Source organism: Notothenia rossii, assembly GCF_949606895.1.
Source record: "Notothenia rossii genome assembly, chromosome: 8".
NCBI lineage: Eukaryota > Metazoa > Chordata > Actinopteri > Perciformes > Nototheniidae > Notothenia > Notothenia rossii.
In genome coordinates, this window is record NC_136906.1 from 6,177,275 (window position 1) to 6,201,261 (window position 23,987).

Consider the following 23,987-nt stretch of genomic DNA (forward strand, 5'->3'; position numbering starts at 1 on the left):
TGTGTTAATCAATTAAATGTTGCACATATTTGATTTACGATATACTGCTGGATAGCTTAATAATATATAATAATTTATTAGTTTTTTTACATTTTGTATCATTCGTTTAAATCTGCAAAGTAGCGTGTAACTAAAGAGTTTAAATAAATGTAGTAGAGTCAAAAGTACAGCAGTTTGCGTACAACATTTGCTCCAGGTAAAAGAATAAAGTAGAAAAATGTGAAAACACCCAATTGTACTTCAATAACTTTACTAAAGTACAGTAATTAGGTATATGTACTTAGCTACTTTCCAATACGAGCTATAAAAGCAGTGTTTGGGGGCTGAAGGGGGTCCGGTGGGATCCCCAGCTTCATGAGGTTTAATATTTCTCTGGATAATCACAGCCACAACTGGTTTTTAAAGAAAAAATGTGCAAAAAGTTCTGTTTAATATGAGGTGTCACTCCCCTCCTCTCCTCGGGACCATACATCTCCACCTTGACACAAAAAAGTGTAAGTAATCCAAAACTTTCAAAATAATCATAACACATTTAAGTGCTGTATTTTTCTGACTGAAAATATTTTGGATTTGCAAACAAAGCAGCACTCCCCCCTCCAAAATCCTCTCTTAGTAGCTATTGGTTTCAGTTCAGGAATTTCAACACATGCCCCAGCAGACCACAATTGAGAAAGCTCAGTCAGTCTTATGAAATGCCTGTAGGGTGTAGGTGAAGTCAGCAGCCAGCCGTTAAAACAGTTAAAATGTAGATACACTGCAGATATGGCAGCCGGTTAGGGTGCCAAGTACATAAACTCTTTACAGTTGTCAACAGGATCTGTGTGAACGCTCGACAAGCTGCCAGCCTGTCTAGTAAATATGTAACAGAAAGATACCGTATATTGAAATAAGAGCGAAGGGCAATAAACTTATATTGAACCGTATGTGCTCTGGGTTTATTATCTTCATTACAAATATTTGTAATCAGCTGTTACCTCACCCTCCATATGGCACGCTGGGAGACATGATATTTCCACTTACATGCATTACTGTAAACAGACCGGTTATATCACATACCTGCATTTGTTCTGATCTGTTGTGGTTACTTTTCCAAGTACTTCCCTCATCTGCTGAGGGACTGCCAGACCTCTGAAAGGGAACAGCTTGTAGGTAAAAGGATAATCAATTTCCGATTGTGCAAAAACAGGGAAGCCTCTGGAGTTTCACATCCACAGACTTTTGTATGTGGATGTGGAAGATGTGGTTAAGCATTAACATGTTGCAGGTGGAAACAACGGAGCTGCAATGCAACTGCAACTGATTATATCATGCAGGGTTTGTGCACTTTGGGGTCATACAACTCCATTTCTAACCCCTTGTATCCTCTGTCTATGCTTTGAAATTTCATTTTTTTGTTGCATTTGATATTCCCCAAGAAACATTTAGTTTGATCAACTGTACTAAAACCTTTTTTCTTCCAGACCAGCGTACCTGCAATGATGTGTAGGAGTGAGCCCGGGAAAGATACCCGCTGCCACCGTAGTGCCAGTCTCTCTCTGTCTCCCCTGTTTCCTCCCACTCTCTGGAGGGATGCTTGCTAAGGGAATGGCTGGAAAAGCACAAAAATGTCATCATCGGTGTGTCTAAAAAGGTCAAATGTATTAAATCTATTTGTGTGGAAGAAGCAGAGCCATCTAGATTAACCACAAGGACATTGGGTTTCAACATATCCTTCATGTTACACAATGTATTGTTAACTGTTATGTGTAATGTTAAAAAGCGACAAGCGTTTAAAGGGGACATAATATGCGCATTTATGTTCAAACTTTTATTTTGGTTTTCTATATTTTTAGTCCCATTTATGCCAAAGCACTGACAAAGTGAGTTCTTCAATGAAATTCCCCCCTCAACAGCTCTCATTTCAATCTTTGTGATGTAAAATATGGAAGCCCATTTACGTCAATGTGACTAAAAATAAAGATCCTATTCGACTTTGTTTGTTAGACTATTGATTAAGTATCTCAAAATGACTTTGTGTCTCCAAATAATGAGCAGTTTTCCTAAAATAATGACAAACTTTCATGAATAATGACTGCCAGGCAATAATTCAGGTCCCTCTTACGTATCTGGAACATCGGCAACATGTACTTTAGTTGTGAACAAGGCATTTCAGGGTCTTTTTTTTCAATTACAAGGCTATGTGTTATTTAATGACGTTAAATGGGCTTCCATAGGTATATAAGTCTGACCTGGCTGGTTTAAAGAGCTCCTGTCTCCGAGAGGGGGTCTGAGGCCGAACCATATGGCCTGGCCCTTCTCTCTGATGGATAATTTTGACCTTCGGCACGTCGGCTAGCATGGCGTACTCCTCCTTGTTCCGTCCTGTGGACCCCGTAGACATCTGGCCCGACTCTGAGGACTCCACGGAGCTTTGAGAGGAGGTATGCCTCCGCAGTTGAATCTGAGGGGATGGAGAAAGGCTTCGTACGCGTTGGAAAGGCTTTTTTTCGATGGGGGAAGGGCGGCGATCCTCATGGCGTCGACCCTCATGGCGGATATCCTCATGAAGGCGATTCTCATTACGACGATTTTCATTACGACGATTTTCATGACGGGAATCCTCATGACGGGAATCCTCATGACGGGAATCCTCATGACGGCGATCCTCATGACGGGGATCCTCATGGCGTCGACCCTCATGGCGGATATCCTCATGAAGGCGATTCTCATTACGACGATTTTCATTACGACGATTTTCATGACGGGAATCCTCATGACGGGAATCCTCATGACGGGAATCCTCACGACGGGAATCCTCATGACGGCGATCCTCAAGGCCACGTCTACCAACCCTGGATCTTCCCGGACTCGTGGGTTCTTCCAAGGTGACGAAAGTTGTTCTGCTGCCATTTGTGGTCCGCCTGGAGGGAGAAGCAGCACGAGATGCAGAGGAGCTGCGGAGGGAATGAGACGACTCCCCCATGGAGCGTGGAGGGGGATTGGAATCAGATTTTGAGTCATGGTGAGTGTTTTTTCTTTGAAAGGAATGGCTTGAATCTCCATTGGTGGCGTTTCTTAGGATTGAGTAGCCCGGTGCGTCCCCGTTCCCTGTTCTAGGGGGAGAAGAGTTGCGGCTGATGAGATTCTTGCTTTTAAGGGAGCTGGTAGTTTCTGTTTTCCGCAGTGAGGGCTGATCGGGAGGATCATAGCTTTTTCTTGAGGGCAACAAAGCGTGGCTATCACGACTTTTGACAGGACTGTTTACCTCAGACTTACGCAGCAGGGACTGAGAAGGAGCTTCGTAGCTTCTCCGTGAAGGGGAGGAGTTTCGACTTTCACGACTACGGCCACGTAAAGAACTACTGGTGTCTGTTTTCTTAAGTTGGTTCTGAGTAGGGGTTTCATTGCCTCTCCTTCCAGGAGACGAACAACGGCTGTCTCGACCTCGACTACCAACGGCAGGGCTTGAATCAGTCTTACGGAGCGCCGATGGACTTGTGCCATAACCCCGTCTGGTTGGAGACACGACCGGGCTTTCGTATTCTTGTTCATTGAGTCCATTCTTAGCTGTTGAGTTACGTAGCAGTACCTGGCTTTCAATATCATATCCTTCTCTTATGGGGGAGCCACAGCGTCCATGGTGACTACGTCCGCTTAGAGACATAATTGATTCAGTTTTGCGAAGAGCAGATTGGCTAGACGAACTGTTACTTTTTCTTGGTGGTGAGTATTTGTTACTGTCACGCACAGCATCAGAAGATCTCCTAGATGGAGACGAGTTATGACTGTCACGCCCACGTCCTTGAGACGAACTGCTGGTCATTTCAGGTTTTCGAAGAGACATTTGTCCTGAAAGTTTAGAGTCTCTTCTTGAGGGAGGTGAGCTTAAGCTGTCACGCCCTCGACCGCTCAAAGGCCCATTTCCTTCAGTTCTCCTCAAGGCACTCCTAAAATCTGAAACTGTGCTGGACTGGGATTTGACTGGACCAGCAAATGATTTAAAGTTTCTCGGCAGCGTTCCTGACTCAACACGTTGCCCATTTGTTCCTTGCAAGGTGTTTCTGTACCCTGGCTCCGGCCCTTGTGAACGCCCTCCACCATCAAAGTTTTGCCTGCTGAGGGAAGCAGTCGACTCACTGCGTCTGAATGGTAGGTTTCCGCGTGAGGGAGAAGAAGAGCGGGACTGGAGAGCTGAGCCAGGCCTTGAGGACTCAAAACGTCCTGACTGCTGATAGGAAGAGACTTGAGAAGAAGGGTTTCCCCGGCCATACGAACTGTTGAATCCTTTCCGCCCGGTGGACGCCAGCGACTCTGCTATCTTGAAAGGAGTTGGACTTGGAGAGCGGGCGCCGACTTGTGCCTCAACCTCGACGGAAATGTCATAAGGGTCAGGAGGCAGGATTTCCACATCCAGGTCCTCATTGAAAGTGTCCGGTGCCTGCCTTTCAGAGGCCACACCAAGATTAGGGTTTCTGAATGGGATGGTGTCTTTTGGCTCTATGCTTCTGGTGCTGAAGAGAGGATGTCCTCTCTCAAAATGTCGGTAAGGGGATGATGGGCTGTGATCCCGGATTGAGCTGACACCCGTTGCCTTTCCCAGGGAGAAGTACCCACTTTCCCGCTTCCCTCCGTTTTCTTTAAACCCTGGAAGAAAATGGATGTCAGGCAGTGTGACAGAAATAGAAACAAGGGGTAAGGGTAACAGAAATAAGAGAAGCGCACATTAAAGACCAACTACTGACACTAACTGAGCTATATTGTATTACTGGTAATTGCTCTGCGACACCTCAGCTGGTGACATCAAATAGTATTGCCAAGGAAAGAACACCTTCGACTGTAACTTGATAGGGATTGGTCAAGTGCTCTAAGTCATAGGTTTCCTGACAGCTGCGTCTACTGGTGCGCAGGACTCATACATGTGCCAAGAGATTATTGAAACAATGGGCGAGCGTACCTGATTGACTGCCAAAATTGTCCCTGCTCCGGGCTTCTTCCATCCACGCCCGGGGGTTTGGCCGATGGGGTGGAGGGTCGAGTCGGGTCATCGTGAGTTTGGTCGAACGGCGACGGATCGGCAAGTATTTGTCCTCTGCACTTACTGAGTCCTGGTAGTCTCGACAGCTACAAGAAAGACAACAGGTAGAGATTGATCGAGGAAAAAGAAGGAAAAGGCAACAACTTTGAATGAGTATAGTATGTATTGCATAGGGTAGACCCGCAACATGAACGTTTAAGGTAGTACAAACTAAATCAATAAGCATCAAAGGTCACCACCCAGTCCGCCTACCTGTCAGTGCTGTCGTCGTCGTCGTCACCGTCACAGATATAAAGCTCACAGTCGGGGCTCAGGATGCAAAAAGAGCTTTCTCCATAACCAACACGGCCTCCGTTGACATCACAGTAGCTGCTCACCACCGACAGACAGTCTGAATCCTCCTGATAGAATGAAAAGGTTGGACAGGGACCAATCAGCAAACTCAATGTCTCAAGATGAAGAGGAACAGATGGTGTCAGTCGCTGTAACTCCTAACAAAGGCAATGCTTACCAAATGTCAATATGACACTATCTGATGAATGCAAATACTGAAAGTCCCTCATTTCGTCTGTCTGGCTCCATCTTCTTGAGTGCAGGGTTAGCTGTGTCCTTCCCCTCTGTACTCTCTGACACACACTCACATGTTGAGCCTGCCGTTCGATTAGGGTTACACCTCTGTAACCCGACCTGACTCGTGGCTTTCCTCATTAATTTTTCATCCATTTTTTCTTGACATAAAGCCTGAAGGAGTCTTATAAGGGATCTCAAACTGTGACTTCACTGTCTGTTAATGTCAGAAATTGGCATCTGACCCTCGATGACACTACAGGTGGGCTCTCATAGTGGAGCTATTTGGTACAACTAATGCACTGGAACATATTACTGCAACCAGACGAGGGTGGTTGTGTCACAGAAGAAGGATAACTAAAGAAGTAGAGCTCTGACTCTATTCATTTTTCAAATGAACGTGCCCGTTTTCTGTGCGTTGCCCCCTCTGTCTAAGATTACAAGTGATTCCCAAGAGGGCAGTAAGTGATCCAGCTTCGTTAATTTATAATAGGAGCCACTGCTCTCATTCTACGTCTCTGACCTTTTCTTTAATTTACTCACAAGCCACAAAGACTCATACAAGACCTCATGAGCTGTGTTTACATGTAGGCTGTGTTCAATTGAAAGGTTCTTGATATCGTTGCAAATTAACGGAATCACTGACTTTCGGGTTAAGTGAGAAGTTATTTGTTTAAATTGATTATTCTCTGTTTGAAACCTTGTGCATTATTTCTGATCTACACTACAGGAGAACTTATACTGTTTCCCATTGACTTGGTATCTGACCTCAGTCTTTCTGACCTCACCTGTGACTTCTAATGCACTCACCTTCCTTCAGGTTGTTAATCCCATTACTCAGCACGTATTCTAGTCCTGCCATCCCATCTCTACTCTGTTCAGCTTCCTCTCTTCTCTCTTACCTTGCTGCTGGTGTCTCTTTCCTCTGCCTGGGATGCGATCGGTGTTAAAAGCACTCCTTTCACCGATCCGATCCCAGTGACAGCCCCAGTTTTGGCCCCAATTCCAGTCTCTTTGTTGGGTTTCGGCTGTGGTAGTTCCCCTGCGGCGCTATCCCCTGCTCCGGTGTGCAGGTGCTTCTGGCGCAGGCATTCCTGGCAGCGGGAGGGGTCGAAAATGTTGGGCTGGAACTTGGGGCAAATGGGCTCGTCGTTGGAGATGGGCATGGTGAGTCCGGAGGGGTGAACTGCCCAATCATCGCAACCCAGAGAAAAACTGGGATACAGCAGCAAGGGGTGCACAAATAAAACTTCTGAGTATAAATGAAAGACTTCTGTTAGAAATGTGACTTCGGTTGAATCACTTTATATGCCCGTGCTGATGCAACATTTCCAGAGCATCTTCCACAACAAAGTGTGAGAAAACACAAGAAAGAGCATGGCTATTATTTATCTTGAGAATAAAAAGAAACGCTGTTTAATTCTGCCTCACTGGACACAGGTGTAATGAAAGAGCAGCAGCAGTGAATGAATACTAAAGAGGATGTTCTAGGTCATAGTTCAGTGAAGATCGAAGGCAGTGATAACTAATCACTCTGGAAGACAGTGAAACACAATCCAGCGAGAACACGGTCTAAAGCCCCCCCCAGAATAGTATTACTACTAACTGGCACATGTACTGTAATTTACTTACAAACATTTATAAGTAGCACAATCTCTAGAAATTAAAGTCCCATCAAGAAAGCTAAAAGAAGGATATTTTGTTTGTATAGAAATGATAAGAATGTATGAGCTTTACCTGACAAGAGGCTCCCGCTGTCAGCTCCACTTTGTCACTATGAGTGTGAGGATAAACTACCCATCAGACCCCCATCGGACACATGCCTCCTCTTCCCCATGCTCTCTGTCCTTCGAGCTGCCAAACCCTCAAATCAATCCGATTGGCTGATCTGACAATGAGCGAAACTGAGGCACCTGTGGCGGCCATTGTGGCTCTCGGTTAACTCAGCAGAGACCCCGACAGACACTGAAAAAGAGCCAACATGGAGCCAGTGGCCTGCCGGGTTCCTTTTGAGCGGTTGTATTGGATATCATGGGCTTTAGAAAGACAAATGAAACGCTCATGCTAGTGACAGCTGGCACACGCTGGCTCAGGTTAACGTAAATAAATAAACACAGGTGAGAAGGGGGGTTAACATACATTCACATTGGCTCTGCGCTTCAGAGGTTCTAGAATAAGCTTGCTGGTTCTCCTTTAGATCACAGACACACACACAGGTACTGCTGAGCTGTGAGGAAACGCACAGCTCAGGGTTGGTTTCCTGATGCTCTGCAGAGGATGTTGACTACAGCGTCAGGTTTCCTATCAAACAATAGAAAGACAAAAATTCCACACGGAGCACCCTGACAGTTCGGGCATCACAAGGTCACTTGTTAGCAGTCTTTTATTAGAGAAAATGCAGGTAAATACAGTAAACGTTAAAGAAATGAAATTACAAAAACAGTTTTTGCACAGGATTTCAAGAGGCGGGTGCAGAAGGAACTTTTCCCACAGTGGGCGACGTCCACATTAAGTTGTGTTTCCACATTTTGCAGAATATACACATCCTGCTCGAACACAGGAGCTTCAATACTTCAAAGTCCATTTTTTTCTCTACGGCATCCTGACACAAGAAGTCTCTCCACCAGTTCCAACCCTTTCACTCGTTTGGATGGTGCAGCTTCTTCCCGGTCAGTCTCCGTCTCTGCCACTTGCCTCTTTTTGTAACCTTCTTTTTACCATCCGACGAGCCGCTCTTCTTCTCTGTCGCTCGGCCTTTCCTCTTCTGCTTCTTGGCGGTGAACCTGGTGAGCGACTTATTCAGGGAGCGGATCCTGTAGCAGCGGGAGAGAGGAGAAAAAAAAGAAATGCAGCTGGAGTGAGAGAGAGCAGCTGGAGGAAGACACACAGACAAATGGAAAAAACATCTGAAGAAGGACGTCGTGTCACCACGGACTCAGACTAAATGTGCATTTATCTGATGTGTTGTACACGTTTAATCCGTGAACAGGTCAAATACTTGCTCTGTTCTCAATTATTCTACACCTATAAATCTATTTTCCAAACGTACAGATGTTCCACTGAAGAAACACACTGTATAATTAAAGTATGGGTAAGAGATGTAATACATATATATAGGGCTGCTCGATTATGGCAAAAATCATAATCTCGATTATTTGGGTCAATAATTAATTGCGATTATTAAATGTGATTATTCATTGACTTTGAAAACATCCATTTATTGGAGAAAAAAATGTGAACAGTATGTTTTTAACAGTTGATTACCCTGAACTTTAAGTAAAATTCAACTGAAAAAAAAAAAATATTATTATAAAAAAAAAAAAAAAGTAATAATAAAAAAATAATCGTTTTATTTCGATTACGTTGTTTTCGTAATCGTTGCAAGCCATAATCGTAATCGCGATTAAAATACGATTAATTGAGCAGCCCTACATATATATATATATATATACTTTGTTGAAGTGCCGACAAGTATGAGAATATGTGGCTTCGTTTACTAAGTTTTAAATCTCATATGAAATGCTTAGACATTGTGTTTGTGTAATTGTTTTTGGACAAATCGCACCAATGAATCTTTCACAGTTTCAAACCAAATCGACTCTCCCCTTTTTAAAGCTTTGTTCTTTCTAAAAACCTTTACAAATGTTGTGTGTGTTAATTACTGTGATCCCCTTTTTGAATTATATTAATTTGTAGTATTTACTTTCTTGTACTTTTGTTTGAAAAACACAAACATTTTCTCTGCTCGGCCTTATCTGTAAAACTGAATATAAATAAAACAATTGAAACGTATACAGACGAGGGGACAGAGCCCAAAGTGATGTCTGAAAAAACCTCAAAATAAAAACCTCTTGATGATGAACAGCTTACTTTTTGTTCATGATTGGATTCCCAGATTTTCTTGGCATTGGTCTTCTTTCCTCCCTCAATTCCTCGTCTTCCTCCTTGCCTTCCTCCTTGCTCTCCTTCTTGCCCTCCTCCTTGCCCTCCTCGTCGCCCTTGGAAAAGAAAAGATTCTCAGTGTTAGAGGAGTTGTATTGGCATCAGTATCATCCCCTCTATGGAGCTACACGCAGTTACAGTAAAGTTGGGCCTGATAAAGAACAGCTGTTCTGATTCATTGAGGCTTTACAGTTTACCTCCGTTTCTGCGGGTCCGAGCAGGTGAGCTCCTGAGAGGTCAAGATCACTGATGGTTGTCACGGTGACGGTGTGGTTGGGGTGATCGTACTGCACAGACTCGGTTGTCGCGGTAATCACATCTTCAAGATCATCCTCCTCGCATTCCTCTGAGAGATTCAATTAAAATGAAAAATATTCAGTAAATCCAGATTATCAAATGTTATGAATCAGTAAAAAGATCAGCAACAGACTTTAGGTCTTAAAGATCTTAAATATTATACTGTTTCTCATCAATATATCACAGGTCTCAGATATACACAGAGCCTGTCTCTGATTGGCTGAAACACAGATCATTGCAGCATCCCATAATCCTTTTGTTGATGTAGAAGAGACATGGAGAAGTGGATTTTGCTTAATAGGTGAGCTTTAACTCACCGAGAGCATCTGTCCTCTCCTTCAGAAGCCTTAGGTATTCCTTATGCCTCTGAAAGCAGATAGTCAAACATGTTATCAGTACTTTATTCATTCACAAGACAGATTTGAAGCGTGTGCTCTTTTATGTCACACTTACTTCTTCTCGGACTCTGATCTGCTCCTCCTTGATTTTCTTTTTGATTTCTGCCACGGCTACCTTTCTCCTTTCCACTTTACGTTTATGGAAACCCGTTAGATAGTCTCTGGCAGAAGCAGAAGAAGAACAACTTAAAGAAACATGTCACCTTTTAAAGCAGGGGTGTCAAACTCAAATACACAGTGGGCCAAAATTAAAAAAAAATGGGTACAAGTCGAGGGCCGGAGTGGTTCAATGTTTATTGCAAAACTTATTGAAATGAACTTATTGCACATATTAAACCTGGAATGCAAGCTTAACAAAGCTTAAATGATTGCCTATAAAAACAACATTAAACATTAAATAATCAGTTGCATTCATTTCTTATGGCTCTATCTGCAGCTTTTCTTATGATTACATTTTCCCACAGGCCAACAACAGCTTCAAAAAAAGTATTTCCCTCAAAGAACAAACCAAACATGCCCTGTTGTCGAGAGAGAAAGTGCAGAAGGAAACATCCATGTAAACTCAGTGTGCTGCTCTGTGATGCTAGTTCAGATACTTGGCATCTCATCTCGGGTGCAAGGTCATCAATGTTTGGGCTCAGGCTCTGAGCTGAGGAGACCCTCAGGATGGAGTGAAGGTGTGCGTGCAATATACCGGCGGGCCAGATCTAATAGTAATTAGAAATTATCCTGCGGGCCGAAATTAAATCCACCAAGGGCCTGATTTGGCCCCCGGGCCTTGAGTTTGACACATGTGTTTTAAAGTCTCTGCTGGTTTGTGTAGCATAACATACACGAGTGTAATAATGACTGTCATAGTCATTATAACAAAATCTAAGTTGGACTGGTTTGTTTTTGTTTTTTTTAATAATGAAACCTCAAATTCAAACAGTATAATATACACTTTATTCTAGGGCTGCCACAACTGTATTCTTTCATTATATTGACTCTCATTTTTAGTCCATGAAACATAAAAGAAATGGCCATTACAATTCCCAAGAGCCAGCACTCTAGTTACTCAAACATATTGTTTACAATGATACATGACAAAGAATTTGAGAGCCTGGATTCAGAAAATATTGGACTTTTGTCACAATTTCTGCTTGAACATCATTCAATTAAAAATATATACTAATTCATCAAATGTTAAAATGGTTGCAAATGTTTTCTCTGTTGATTAAACAACTAACCCCTTAAATTACTGATCATCACAAATCATTACTACGAAAATAAGACAACAGCTTGGAACAACAATACGATGACCCAATTTTTGATATTTCACTGTATACTTAATAGTCGTAAAAATAACTTTTCATATTGAGCTTTCTTTAATTATAAATAATCGTTGTTTTGGGAAAAAGCTATATTTTGCATACTGTTGAGATATTTTGATATATTTGCACTTGTTTGCGTCTATTCTGGCATATATGTGACATATTGTAGATACCATTGCAATGTGTTACATACTAACACAAATATTAGTTAGAAAGCAACTTGTTATTACGTTTGGTACATGAGGCTAATGCTAATATGCTAGCTGAACTCTGTACTGTGCTAATGCTGCTAATTCACTTACTGTCTGTCGTTGGCGTCAAACGACACGATGCATTTGTTCTCTCTTTTCTTAGATCCAGGCTTAAATTTACCATTTGTGGCATTATTGTTGTGCTTTTTAAGATTTTTCATGTTGCACACGTGAGTTTACACTGTGCTACTTCCGGCTTCTGGTTCTGAAAGGTCTATTGGAAATGTCCGACTAGAAACATGTAGTTCGAAGCTCAACGTTCCGCACGCCATGAACATTTAGGACAATTTAACGATCTTTTATTTTATATTACTTTATACTTACACAAAAAAAAAACATTGACATGTGTTATGTATTTGTTGGTGATACAAACAGGATAATATAATATTCTATAATAATCTAAAACTCTGAAAAAGAAGACATAAGACTTCTTTACCTTTACTTAACTAACTTTTTGAATTCAGAGCTTACTTGTAATTAAGTAATATAGGACTATAATAAGTGTAGACATATCGCTCCTTTTTATATATCCTTCCTTGTTTAAAAAGTGGCTATTTGTATTGCTATTTCAAAATGTTATTATACCCATGTTACTCGAGCTATACTACACCGTGATTACATTGTTATTAGACCCATACTAAAACCTCATTCAGATGTTATTATACCCATGTTACTCGAGCCATACTACACCATGATTACATTGTTATTAGACCCATACTACACCCTCATTCAAATGTTATTATACCCATGTTACTCGAGCTATACTACACCATGATTACGTTGTTATTAGACCCACACTACACCCTCATTAAAATGTTATTATACCCATGACCCATGTTACTCGAGCCATACTACACTGTTATTAAACCCACACTACACCCATGTAAGAGAACTATTAAACCCATATTACACATGGACACAGCTTGTCAACTGACTTTATCCCCAAGGATACTGAAACAATTTAAAGGTTGAAACAACACAAAGATAACACACACCAGCCACTGTCACGTGTTGTTTTATTACAAAACAAAAATTAAGATGGTAAAACAAATAAAAGGGGAAAGACAAAACAATTGTAACATGATTATAATAATAGCTGAGCATTGCGTTCTTCTTTGCATACTTTTATCTGACAAAATACATAATCTAAACTCCTAAACAGTATTTTTTAGGGACTCCTTAGGTTGCCATTTTATATTTTGGGTTTACCTGGAAGACAGAGTCCTGGGCTAATAGTATACATGCCTGCATTTAAACAAAAAATAACGAGTGAGTCTAAAATATCAATTGTTTTCTGCTAGTTTCAATAAAATGTTTTGCCGTTTGACTTTCCTTCTGACCCGAGGCTGCTTTTATGGAAAATAAAAACGACAATAAAAGACTGCTCCCTTCCCCTCGCGCAGGAAAAAAGCATTAATAACTTTACATAACCATTAAATAAGAAAAAAAACAACAGAACACCGAAACAGGGATGTCTCGTGTAAGTCAACAATTACAAATAAAAAAAAAAGCATATTGGACAAAGATTTCCTCCATCATCGGGACATGATGAAACATATTAAAATAATTCTTTACATCAAGGCCATTGAGCTTGAGAGCGTCACATCACTTCAAAGAAATACCCTTCCTCACTTTATCACTGTATTCAGTTCATTCTAGCTTGGACTTTTCTTAAAGTGACACGACGTCTTTTGAGAATCAGACACTCGCTGCCTGTCGGCTCAACGGGGCTTTGAAGAAATGACAATATCGACGTTTTTCTGCATTTCTTTTGCAATTAAAACCATTTTTGAAGCCAGAGCTAAATCTAGGTCAAAAGTTTGAGAGTGGTCTGCCTGCAGGCCTGCACTCTCAGGACACTTCCGGTGTAGGCTGCACTCTCAGGACACCTGCACTGTCGATCAAGTGACGATTCTGACGAACACGTTTTTTCCCCGCCGCCCGAAAGACTCGTTTGATGGAAGTTTTCAAATCACTCCCAAGAAAAGTTTTGATCATCCGAACAAATTTTGTACATTTCAAAGTTCGAGTTTTGATCCTGAACTTTGAAAAACACAAGATGTTTTCATAATATAAATAAGTATTTGACATCTTTTTTTTCCTCCGAATGATGAAAACGTATGGCCCAGATTCAGACCGCAGCAGGCGAGTGTCTGATAATGAAAAGACGTCTTGGTTGGAGTATCACTTTAAGGCGGAGGCAGATGACCTTGCTCTACTGTCAGACTGACAGGAAATAAATTCTGCGCTTTCTCCGAAGTGCGTCTCCTCTCAAGCAGAAGTAACAACTTCCTGTTTAATCTACTTCTTCTTCCTTATCTGCTTATGTACAACCTATATACAATCACATTGTGTATGCAATTAATTTAAAATATATGCAACTTCTGAAATGTGTGTGTGTAGGAATTTCTATTTCCATGTCTGCAAATCCAATTATTCTTCCTGTTTCTTCTCATGTGTTGCAGTTTCTGCCACGGCAAGTCACATTCCTAAGGTGCTGCACCGCTGCACCCCAAAATAAAGCAGCTTTGCAAGGTTTTCAAATAATGAAGCTGCATTGGATTGAAGCATCAAATAGTAACTTAATTCATACCTGTAATCCTACTCCACTTTACAGTGCTGGCATTCTATGAGGTAGATAGGAAGAGACACTACTCAGCACTGTATTGTTTGAAAGCAAGCGATCTACACACCTTCACTCCTCCTCCGCTGTTAAATGAAGCTTGCAAGTTGAATGAGGCGTTACTGTAGCACTCACATGGTGCCAATAATGATTGTACGGCGTGGGATCCTACAGCTAATCAATGCACCACCGCTACTTTGCATTCATTTAAAAAACAGCGATTAGATAATGGTCCCTTTTTTACCTCGGGCCAGTTTAACCTGATTTCCCCTCAGCCTCGTTAGAAATGAGCCAGCGGGGTGCCGTTAATGTCCAGAAGGTGGCAGCGTTAGTGTAAAACGAAGCATCAAAATGAGACCGTGTGGAGCATAAGTGTTGAAGCTGAGATGTGGATGCAGTGACAGTAAAAGTGTGTGTGTGTGTGTGTGTGTGTATATATATATATAAAAAAGTCCTTAATTAGAGAAATGAGTGATAGTTATAGAATGACATGTGGTTCTGGAAGAGTAGCCTGGTTTTAACATTGTATGCATGAACGCAAATTACACATTTTTATTTTAAGTAGCCCTAATGTATGTGTGTGTTCTTGCAGTGTGTGTGTGTGTGTGTGTGTCTGTGTGTGTGTGTGTTTGTTTGTTTGTGTGAGAGAATAGTCCTTGATTAGTGAATGAGTAACTGTTACCAAATTGCATGTTTGTTATGGAGTGTGTGTGTGTGTGTGTGTGTGTGTGTGTGTGTGTGTGTGTGTGTGTGTGTGTGTTTGTGTGTGTGTGTGTGTGTGTGTGTGTGTGTTCAGGAGGCAGCGATGGTGGTGCCCCCGCTGAGGCGCAGCAGGATCTGCTGGCAGTCCTGCAGGGAGCGCCGGTCTCCCACCCGCTCCAGGGTGCGCTTGGCCTCGGCCAGCAGGCGGGCGCGGTGCCCGGGTGGAGTCAGCAGTGGCATGGGGAGGTGGCGGCAGGCCAGCAGGATGGCGTGAGCCCTCTCTCTCTCACCCAGGACTCCCTCTGAGGGGGGAGGAGGGGAGTACAGGTTAGAGACCATTTACTTCTATTGTGTGCTTACATTTAAGTGGATACGACATGCTTATATACGTTAAGATATTGTTCAGTTGCATTAAGGTACGATAACTTTTGTGTGTGTGGATACACTTTGTGACATGATGTGTGTACTGAGTCTCCTCACCGGCTGTGAGTGAGTTGGGGGTCCTGCGTCGGAGTTTGTGCTCCAGCAGCTGGTGGGTCCGGGTGGGACTCGCTCCTGCCATCAGCCTCACTGTGGTCTCATGGAGGAACACCTGCAAGGCAAACAAAAACACAAACACATCAGAGCTGCATTGATTGTCATCGTCCAGAGGCATTTACTACGAAGCTGGTTCAACCTAACCTGGATATGTTTGAGTTACCCGGTTTACCTAATCCAAAACAAACGCGCTCTCGCTAAACTGTCCTAAGACGCTGGCTATCAACTCGGTAACTGAAGCCAGCCGTGTCCTATCTAGTTAGGTGCGCGTTCACATGAAAGGGGTTGTATTTGGAGCATTCGACCAATCACAAACATGGAGAAGCGTACTGACAGCGCAGCGTCATACTTCCTGAATGAAAAGTCTATATTAGACATATGAAGAAGTTAAACTTTAAACATCCATGACTCAAACACTTTATCCAGGATCAAAGCCACATAGCTGCACCTGCAAGGTGAATACAGCTGGTAACAGAAAAAGTGTTTGAATGCGTACATTAGCAGGTTTATGATATCACTGCCCCGTTTAAGACACGATCTGACTTTAATTACATTTGTCTCGACTCTCGAGTGTTTCGTGAACTTAATGTGTTGCTTAAAATAATACTTCTGCATACAGTATGTGACACTGTGAGTGTTGCACGGCCAGATACGGCTCAGCTGACTCAGATAAGGAGATATATGATACATTATGATGTGATATGCCACGGACTGTACTTAATGTTACTTTGATCCGGTTACTTATGTTGTGGCAGATATTTAAGTAAGCTTTCTTAACGCTAATGTTATAATAGTCAGATTGCTCTGAAGATGGGAGGTGATGTTCTATTAATGTTCACGTTCACACAGTCAGTTGATTTTTGCCGGCCGTCTTTCCTGCAACGGCAGCTTTTCTGTATTTCCTTTCTCCTGTAATATGACTTGATCGCTTTAAACTCCGCACACTGAGCTCTGATTGGTCAGCAGGCAGTGCTTTCACTGAGTTGATCTCTTAGCCTGTAACCTAACCTGCTCCGGACCAGGCTAGCCGCTCAGCATAAGTTACCATGGAGATCTAGCCCGCTAAAAAGAGAACCAGCTTCGTAGGACCAGAAACCCAGAGTTTACCCTGAAGTTAGAGCTAAGCTAAAATCCAGCTTGGTAGTACAGGCCTCAGGTGTCTGTGTGAGGGATTTACAAGCAGAGAAACATTGATCCTTCTCTAAACCTATACACTGTGAAAATTGAAAGAAATGTAACTATTAATTATATTGAGTTTTCTTCTCTTTGCTGCTATTACTGCTTTTATTGATTTAGTTTCTATTTGTATCTGCATCCATAGAAGCCTGCAACATTTCAAGTATATTAACAATAATAATTGTATTCATAGAGCGCTTTTCTAGAAACTCTAAGACACTTAACACAGTAAAAAAAAACACTCATAAAAACATAATTAAAACAAAACACTTCAAATATATAAAACACAACATTAATTACAGATTAAAGGCAGTTAAAGATCTTCTGAAATTCTTCCGGAAACTAAACTTTATATTCTACTTTTTTATTTTTTTACTTTATTCTCTTGGCTTAAATGTTTTTTTTAACGTGTGTTTCTGTTTCTATATATCCTAATTAGCTTATGTTTATTTGTAAAGCACTTTGAATATAAAGAGACTTGCCTTTCCTTATAATCAGGACTTTGACTTGTAATGGAGTATTTTAAATGTTCTGAATACTTCTCCCAATATTTCTCACGACTGAAGTCACTTCATTTCAAGCGTCTTGCACAAGTCAAAACAGAACGAATGAAGTGAAAGCAGGAGTCGTTGAAGACCCTCGCGCTGCAGCAAGGACTCCTCCCGTAAAATAAAGTATGATTGATGATGTTTTAAACCGCGTGAGCTTTCTGCAGAGCGGAGGGGAACTTGATTCAGTGACTGAGTTTCATCAGGATCCAGATGATCAGGTCTCCCTCTGCTGATTCCCAGGCTTATCATCAGAGCTGACGTTGACGTGCCAGCAACACATTGTGGGTATTATGACTTTTAGTGTGAAGCTTGATACAGACCATCAGACCTGGAGAGCTGCCTGTTTTACGATATTACGTCATCATTAAATATTGATGAATTCGTTTGGTTTGGCTGAGACGATGAAAGCTGATTTAACATCTTGTTTTCGGCATTTATCCATATTTTTGAGATTTAAAGAGGGATAAATGTATCATAGTTATGAATCTACCGGTGAACTTTCCCACATTGCTGCAGGAAATGCAGTGTAATTAAGGTCAGAATGATAAACCCTTGGCAGTTATCTAGAAATGCCTGGATTTAAGGGTTGTTAGCACTGATGCAGTGAAGGGATTTCAATGATGCTTCTCTTCAGAATGTAGAACCAGAACGAAAGACATGTTGCATCTCTGTTCAACCCTTTAACAATAAATAATAATACCTTCTATTTAAAGAGTGCTTTCAAAAAGGTACTCTGTCTCTACTCTAAAGAGTCCTCTCCTGCTGATGTTCAGGTGTATATCAGTATGTAGTGTCTCTACTTTAAAGAGTCCTCTCCTGCTGATGTTCAGGTGTATATCAGTATGTAGTGTTTCTACTTTAAAGAGTCCTCTCCTGCTGATGTTCAGGTGTATATCAGTATGTAGTGTCTCTACTTTAAAGAGTCCTCTCCTGCTGATGTTCAGGTGTATATCAGTATGTAGTGTCTCTACTTTAAAGAGTCCTCTCCTGCTGATGTTCAGGTGTATATCAGTATGTAGTGTCTCCACTTTAAAGAGTCCTCTCCTGCTGATGTTCAGGTGTATATCAGTATGTAGTGTCTCGACTTTAAAGAGTCCTCTCCTGCTGATGTTCAGGTGTATATCAGTATGTAGTATCTCTACTTTAAAGAGTCCTCTCCTGCTGATGTTCAGGTGTATATCAGTATGTAGCGTCTCTACTTTAAAGAGTCCTCTCCTGCTGATGTTCAGGTGTATATCAGTATGTAGTGTCTCTACTTTAAAGAGTCCTCTCCTGCTGATGTTCAGGTGTATATCAGTATGTAGTATCTCTACTTTAAAGAGTCCTCTCCTGCTGATGTTCAGGTGTATATCAGTATGTAGTATCTCTACTTTAAAGAGTCCTCTCCTGCTGATTTTCAGGTGTATATCAGTATGTAGCGTCTCTACTTTAAAGAGTCCTCTCCTGCTGATTTTCAGGTGTATATCAGTATGTAGTGTCTCTACTTTAAAGAGTCCTCTCCTGCTGATGTTCAGGTGTATATCAGTATGTAGTGTCTCTACTTTAAAGAGTCCTCTCCTGCTGATGTTCAGGTGTATATCAGTATGTAGTGTCTCCACTTTAAAGAGTCCTCTCCTGCTGATGTTCAGGTTCATATCAGTATGTAGTGTCTCCACTTTAAAGAGTCCTCTCCTGCTGATGTTCAGGTGTATAACAGTATGTAGTGTCTTTACTTTAAAGAGTCCTCTCCTGCTGATGTTCAGGTGTATATCAGTATGTAGTGTCTCTACTTCATGTCTCCATGCTCTAATGTTCAAAAAGCTCTTCATTTTCCTCATACTGTCTGTGCTGCAGCACCTCTTTTCACCCTCTGTCTAAAACCAGAGCCCAGTCTGCTCTGATTGGTTTGCTGGCCGGCTCTGTTGTGATTGGTCAACCTCTTAAGAGTGTTTACCTTGTGTTGTGCCTGCCTGTAGCACTGTGTGAGCTTTCGGAGCGCGCTGAGGTCCTTCTGGAAGCCGGACAGCTGGGACCCCGGGGCCAGACCGGGCTCTCCGTTGCTGCTGCCCCCCCGCTGCCACACACTGGTCCTCAAGGTCAGCAGGAGGTCACAGATCAGGAGCTCCACACCCTTAACAGAGAAGGAAGACTTAGTTTGGTGCGTTTACATAAAGATGCATCATTGGAAATTATATTATATTTTAATAAAAATATCTCTATACTATTTTAGTTTTTTATTTCACACGCTTAACTAACTACTTATCAAGATTTTCATTTCATTTGATTTTTTATTGAACATTTTTCTTTAACTTCTTATGTTTATTTAAGTACTTTGATGTTATTTTTATGATATTTGTGTGCCTTTACACAACGATCGACAGCTCTACTTGTATGGTAACCTTGATCTAAGTTTTTAACAGTTCTAAAATGGAGCGACTGTCACGAAACCCAAATGTCCCACTAGATAAGTAATTATTCTGATCAACCCATACATCTCACCCAACATGCAATCCTACAATTAAGCAACATCTCACCCACTGTGTACACTGTGTGTGTGGTGTGTGCAGATTGGAGAGGCCTCTGTGTTGCACTGCAGACACATTGCACTCGTCATCAGGACCATGCAATGCAACTACAATGCACCACAGCCACCTCCTGTCATACACACTGTACACCACACACACACACACACACACACACACACACACACACACACACACACCCACACACACACACACACACACACACACACACACACACACACACACACACACACACACACACACACACACACACACACACACACACACACACACACACACACACACACACACACACACACACACACACACACACACACACACACACACACACACACACACACACACACACACACACACACACACACACCTTAATTACCATAATGACATAATTGCACATGAGTATTTCCATGTTATGCTAATTTATATTTAACTTAACATTCAAGAGGCAGCTATTGTACTTGTTCCTTTCAGTCCATTTACTTCCCATTCATAGTCACTAGTTTTACAATAAAAACACATGATATACGATATGATGAAGTACTTCTCATCAACCCCAAATCGACTCTCCTGTCATGATATCGATGTAATGCCCAGCCTTGTTCATGAGCAGATAAGAGAACATAATTAAGCTTTTTCTGGAACTCAAAAGGCGCTTTACAGTATGAGGGAGGGTAGACGAACAAGGACACGAGTCAAGGACACTGTGTTCCCTACCTTGTTGAGATAGTTTCCGGTCTGAGCGAGGGGAACGGAGATGCTGGAGCGCAGGAAGCTGCTGGCTCTGTCGCAGTGAGACAAGCAGGCCATCGCTCCCTCGCCCTTCAGAGGAGAGAGACTCATCTGAACGGCCTTACAGAGCAGCAGCACGGACTTAGGCACAGGGTGGCTGGAGCGGACAGGAGGGAGAACAGGGAAGTGAGGACAATTATCAAAATACTTGGTGGGATATCAGGTTTTATGACAGAAATACAATAATAATCCTCAGTGTTATTGGTATTGCAGAGTTGAATAAGTGCACGGGTTATATAGTGTACGTTTTGTCTGTATGGCACTATTTAATACGATTTAAGCAGATTTTGGATAACAACAACACCCATGTCTCTGATTTAAGAGTATCTTGTACAGCTAAAAATGTCCTGTAGTCTTCAACAATTTAATCCCGCTGAAGAAAGGATGCTCCAACTTCACATCGCTTATTATCGTTTCTGTTTTGTCGTGCAGGACGTTGTGTTTGGTTCATATTTGGACCTAATTGAACAAGGAAGAATGGTCAAGGGTTATAACGGTGGGCCTAAATATAACTTGATAAGTGAGTGAGTACTAGGTTGCTACTGTTGCTGTTTTTGTTGTTAATGTTTTGTGGGTTTTATTATGTTGTCCCTAATGTTACTTGTATTGTCTAAGCTGAAAATAAAAAAATAAAAACATTGAAGGAAAAGAGGCAGCTCATTGTGGAATAGCCTCCCAACAGAGATATGGGATTGTCCCACTCTCAATAGTTTCAAAGGTCAACTCAAAGAATGGTTGAGAAACAAACAGGCGTGCGATAACCACTAAATGCACTTTAACACAGGGGTATCCTCTCTTGCACTTCGATGCTGCTATTTTGTATTACCATGTCCTAAATACTTGGGTATTCTACTCTTACTTACTCTTGTATTTTATGTATTTGTACTGCTATGTTTGTCAATTTCATTTTCTTAATGTTCATGTGAGGGACTGCGGATGGAAAGTAGCTCAAAGCTAAACCCGGCATGTTTACACTTGCTATATTTCATGTTTTAAGTGTTCATTAATGTGCAATGTCCCTCCCAAATAAACGAATAAATAAGAACAGGTTTTGCTTGACTTACTCCAGAGTGTGAAGAGCCCTGGGCATCCGCTCTGCTTCTGCCAGCAGTGACCTCACAGAGGCGTCGTCGCCCTGCAGCCAATGAACAGCCGCCTTCAGGACCAACGCCCACCAGCGGCTCACCGGGTCTCCAACTGACAGGAAGGAGAGAGGAAAGGTGTGTAAACAAATCAAGGATAAAAACAGACAATGCAGGAAGGCATTGATGGAAGACACAGGACATACATTTTACAAATATTACTTACAATTACAAATACAATTAAATGTATCACAATTAAGGACAAGGAAGAGATAGAAAATATATACATCCGCAATTAAATGTATCACCATTAAGTGAATTAGGCTTTTTCAATGTGCTCAAAGTTCCTATGCTTTAACTGCCATGTGTGTCGCTAACAAGTCCCCAGGAAGTGCGCCGGACTCTGATGAAAATATTCGTAGTGTCCAAACGGCGGTACTACAACTCCCGTATCAGTCCGTGACGTCACTGGGCCCAGAAAGACTTTTCCCCATTGACTAACATTGGAAAAGAGACGTCTGTAAATCAGCGGATAATTTGTTTTAAACTAAATAAACTACCCAGCATGAACTATTGTACAGCCCTTACTAGTATCATTCGGTCCTTAAAGTTGTAAAATGCACTAAAAGCCGAATCTAGATTTATTTTCTCTCTCCATTCATTCTACTGAGCCGAGAGTGGGAGCTCGGGGGGCGGGGCTTAAGGAGTGCATGCTCTGTGAGCGCACATAGGGGCTGTTTCTCAATCGCGAGGATGCTTGCTTGGTAGCACATGTCTTTCGAGTCACTTCCTTCAGAAGCTAGGCAAGAATCCTTTCTGGTATTCGGAAAACAAAGAGTGGAACAGGCTAGCAAGTGTGCAGGTGTGCGTCATATGAGAGGCCCCGCCTTACATTTTCCGCCACAGATTTGGGGAAATTGGTCTGTGCGCAAAGCATTGTGGGGATTTGAAGGACGCGAAGTCTACCCATGTGCAGCCTCGAAATTACCCCCAAACCAAGGACGCGGCCTCGCGGAATTCCAAGTATGCTGGAGATTGGAACAGTCCTTCGGCGGCACTCGATGACGTAGTATCCTTGAAATATTGGCTTGGAAGCCAGTTTCCTCGAGATTGAGAAACGGCCACGGGTTCTTCTGCTCTGACAGCTAGGCATGATGGGTAATCTGTGACGTTTCGCTTTCTCAAAAGTTGGGCCATTTTGTCTTCATGCGCCAATGAGCAGCTCTCATAGGAAAGAACGAGACCCCGCCTCCCACGCTGTATCCAGTTCTTATTATACATCCATGGTCGCTAACTGTTGTTGTTGTTTTGTGCTTTTTTAGGTCATACTCTGTAAAGCACTTTGGGCTGCATCAAGCATGAAAGCTGCTCTATAAATAAAGTTTATTATTATTATTTATATATTGTATGTACATTGTGTTAATTTACAGTGCTGTTAAAATGAATTTCCCCCAGGGGACAAGAAATCTAATCTAATCTGTGACTGGCGACTACGAAAAGTCTCATTTATTGGCTGAGAAGGTGTGGGAAATCTATCTGATGAAACAAATAGCTTATGCACGAAGCCTTTAAAACAGAAATGTATTAAAAAGGTGGACTTCTGCCGTTATTATACTCGTACAGCAAAGCAAACAACATATGCCCACACCTTCTGACTCATACACCATCTTCCTCAAACACATCCATACACAGTTCTCCCCAATGGTGTTATTATGATGTATGTATTTATTCATTTATTTATTATTATTATGTGGATACAGCTGAAGAAAAAAAGGCAAAAAACCTAAACGTGTGAATATGCTTTTGTATGGTTGCTAATACTGAAATAGAAGCTATGTTAAATAATACAAATTATAGATATTTGTATTTTTTAAATAGATATGTCTGAAGCTGTGAAAAGATGTTCCCAGTCAAATGAGAGCTGATGTGATGATTAACATCCTCGTCTTTTTATTTCTTCTCCCAGTCTCTTGAGGGGTAGAAAGCTGTGTGTGCAGAACGTCTCTGGAAGTTAATTAGCATCGCCTGAGGAGACTGCCAATGTATTCAAATCCATCGCTAGTCATTTACTACTGCAAAATCAATGTCTGCAAATAAAAAGAGAATCCCAAAGAACCAATTGTTTGTCAGCAAACGGTAAATGGAGCAAAAAGAGAAGAAATCGCTTCATGCCGTCAGTTATAAGTGTGGTTACTTAATAAAAGGGAAATGTGTGGAAATGTC

At 41.8% G+C, this 23,987-nt stretch overlaps 2 protein-coding genes across 9 annotated transcripts in view; both read right to left on the reverse strand.

Annotated features, from left to right (window-relative positions):
* Positions 1-7,924: 7,924 nt before the first annotated feature.
* Positions 7,925-12,008, reverse strand: nol12 (nucleolar protein 12). The gene is made up of 6 exons (XM_079642584.1): positions 11,834-12,008; positions 10,274-10,379; positions 10,138-10,186; positions 9,721-9,869; positions 9,452-9,579; positions 7,925-8,394 (listed from the first exon to the last, which is right to left on the reverse strand). The coding sequence occupies exons 1-6, from the start codon at positions 11,941-11,943 to the stop codon at positions 8,220-8,222; spliced, it is 717 nt and encodes a 238-aa protein (XP_079498710.1). The 5' UTR covers positions 11,944-12,008; the 3' UTR covers positions 7,925-8,219.
* Positions 12,009-12,781: 773 nt separating this feature from the next.
* The window catches only part of srebf2 (sterol regulatory element binding transcription factor 2), a 37,741-nt gene continuing 26,535 nt past the window's right edge, over positions 12,782-23,987 (reverse strand). For all 8 annotated transcript variants that reach the window (XM_079642575.1, XM_079642573.1, XM_079642570.1 and 5 more), the window contains 5 exons: positions 21,747-21,879; positions 20,608-20,779; positions 19,305-19,481; positions 15,588-15,699; positions 12,782-15,409 (listed from right to left, as the gene is read on the reverse strand). In XM_079642575.1, the coding sequence (XP_079498701.1) occupies positions 15,198-15,409; positions 15,588-15,699; positions 19,305-19,481; positions 20,608-20,779; positions 21,747-21,879 (806 nt within the window). In that variant the 3' untranslated portion in view covers positions 12,782-15,197. The remainder of the gene's footprint in view (positions 15,410-15,587; positions 15,700-19,304; positions 19,482-20,607; positions 20,780-21,746; positions 21,880-23,987) is intronic.